This window comes from Eptatretus burgeri, chromosome 1 (assembly GCF_056783735.1).
Source record: "Eptatretus burgeri isolate ZD-2024b chromosome 1, Ebu_testis_v1, whole genome shotgun sequence".
Classification (NCBI taxonomy): Eukaryota; Metazoa; Chordata; class Myxini; order Myxiniformes; family Myxinidae; genus Eptatretus; species Eptatretus burgeri.
Window position 1 is genome coordinate 66,268,874 of NC_140961.1, and position 2,500 is coordinate 66,271,373.

Genomic DNA, 2,500 nt, shown 5'->3' on the forward strand with positions numbered 1-2,500 from the left:
CTGCCTCCTCACAATGAGCAGACTGTTTTCAGTCACTCTTCAGAGATGTTTCAGTCCAAAGATATTCTGGGTGCCCGGTCAAGTGGCATTGGAGGCCGATTTACGACGCTAGAGTGTTGCTCATCAGGTCATAGTGGACTGATCCCACCAACCAGCAAATTGCCTGTGCTGGCAGCTGGGAGCCCATCTGTTTGTGGAGATTACTTTGTGAGACTTGAAGAGCGAGCATGCCATGAGAACAATCGATCAATGGACCTGGAGAGTAGTAGTGGTGGAAGCAGCAGCAGCAGCAGTAGTGGAGGTGGAGCAGATGGTGGAGAAACCAGTGATGTAGTAAATCAAAAAGCCGATGATGACTGTGACTCACTTTTACGCAACAGGTTCAGTATTCTGCAGAGTGCTGGCATTGAGGAGATGCGAACAGAATTCTTAAGTCACCATGGTCGCAGCCTCAGCCCCACAAGTACACTTGCCAATGAGCCCCTAGTTGGCCATGATAATGAAAAAAATCCATACCCAGATGTTTTTCAAGAAAGTTCAGATGATGAAATGGACTCAGAAAGTGCACATCTCCTGGGTGATATCCGTCGCTATTCACTGCATGAGCTGCCAAGTCATGAGAGATATCGTGTGGGTCAAGGAGCACATACAATGGGTGTGTATGCTGGACGTGCTGCTGCTGCGGCATTTCCAGCCCCTGGTGAGAGCTGTTCCTTTGACGCTGGCTCGGCAAGCCGTGGGATGACTTACTGGAATTCTCTTAGCATGTCAACGCCACGTGAGGATCATCTCGGGCTGACTCCAAGAGCACCTCCACCACCTCTGCCTACATCTGACCGATTTCCTCGTACAGTAAGTGTAATGAGGCTTAGTGACTTGAAAATAAGACCAAGGAATGGCTCTCCTGACTCACCTGCAGAACACTCTGCGCCACCATTTTATCAGCATGGGCCTCGTTCATTTTCACAAGATCAAGTGGCTGAGGCACTCATCCACTGCTCACAAGATGGAGGTACAGACTTTGGCCTCTTATACCCTGACAGGCCTCTTCCAACTGCTGCAGTCTTCCCCAACCTGTCATCATTCTCCTACTGTGATACGACTAGGCCTGAACAATATGGGCCAGACTTCTCACCATTTCCAACCACAGTGACAGGGCAGAATGTTGGAGATGAAGTGGATTCACATTGCTATTCAACAGAGGATTGTGGACTGCTACTGTGTGATGGTCCCCAAATATTTGATGGCACGCCTGAATTTACTGGTGCTGATTACCCTCAGGATTCAGATAAAGACTTTTGCCACTTTGTGGCAGCTCCATGTAGTAGTATATCAAATCATGGCCGTGATGAGGTCTGCCTGCACAGGGCGCGTTGCCACCTAGTAAGAGCAGGGTGTTGTGCACCAGGTTATATAATTCCTCACCGCTGTGCATACCCACTGCACAGCTCACACTGCTGTGAATTGCCCAATAATGTTTTACATAATTGTGAATGTGAAAGACATGGAGTGGGCCTTGAAAATCCTGATACCCCATCTCGATATTCTCATCTCACAGAAGGTGTACATATCCAGCAAGTCACAGATGAATCAAACTGCCATGGTTTCTCTGAGCAGATGAGAAAACCAGAATATGATGGTTTTGATGATAATTACCATTCAGTTGATCAAGATACTGAAAGTCTTACAAGTTGTGATGGAACTCAAGATATTCTCATAAAAGGTTCTTCCACAGTGAGCGCCTGGCACAGCCAGTCTCCAATTTCTGTCGTATCTGAGAGCATGAACTGTCTTGATCCTCAAGATTACTTGCCAGGCCATTCTAATTCAGTAATCCCATCTGACAGTGTAAATGAAAACAAAGAGACTGATGTGAAGTTACAACGGGAAACTCATGACACAGAGAGGTCGAGTACCAGCACAGAGCGTGATGAAGAAGCAAGTGATAAGGAAGAACAGGCAGAAAATGTCCCTCACGATATTATACCAAGTTTTGAAATAGACCAAATGAAAGATGAGCCTTGTGATGTCCCTCAAAGTACAGCTAATGATCAAGAGCTGCAAGCAATATTGCCAGAGGTTTCTGGTCAGCCATGTGATGCAGTGGTTGATTTTGACAGCCCCGTATCAAATCTCTCTCCCCATCAGGTTGGTGCAGCTGACAGCGGCTATGACACAGAGAATGTAGAGTCACCAGCACCTAGTGGGCAAGAGCCCGTCAAATTACGACAGCAGAGTGGTAAAGCAGCTACTACAGAGATGTCCGATGGTGCACTCCATGAGCTGGGCATCAATGCAGGTACACTGGAACTGGAATGCAATAAAAACAAAGAATCGGAATGTGAGAAGGATAAAAAGCAGGAACTATCCAGCCTGGAGCCCCCGAATCGCGATTCTGCGTATTTTTCTGACTATGACCTTGATTCAGAGAATCCATCAACTGAGGAATCCAAATACCTTGAAGGGTCAGAAAAGGAAGATTTTCAGCTCCGGCCTAAAT

General features: G+C 46.9%; 1 protein-coding gene across 8 annotated transcripts in view; it reads left to right on the plus strand.

Annotated features, from left to right (window-relative positions):
- LMTK1 (lemur tail kinase 1) overlaps nt 1-2,500 on the plus strand; it is a 421,666-nt gene that overhangs the window by 348,356 nt on the left and 70,810 nt on the right. For all 8 annotated transcript variants that reach the window (XM_085886592.1, XM_085886566.1, XM_085886575.1 and 5 more), the window contains one exon: nt 1-2,500. This exon is cut by the window's left edge and continues 337 nt beyond it; it is cut by the window's right edge and continues 737 nt beyond it. In XM_085886592.1, coding sequence (XP_085742718.1) covers nt 1-2,500 — 2,500 coding nt within the window.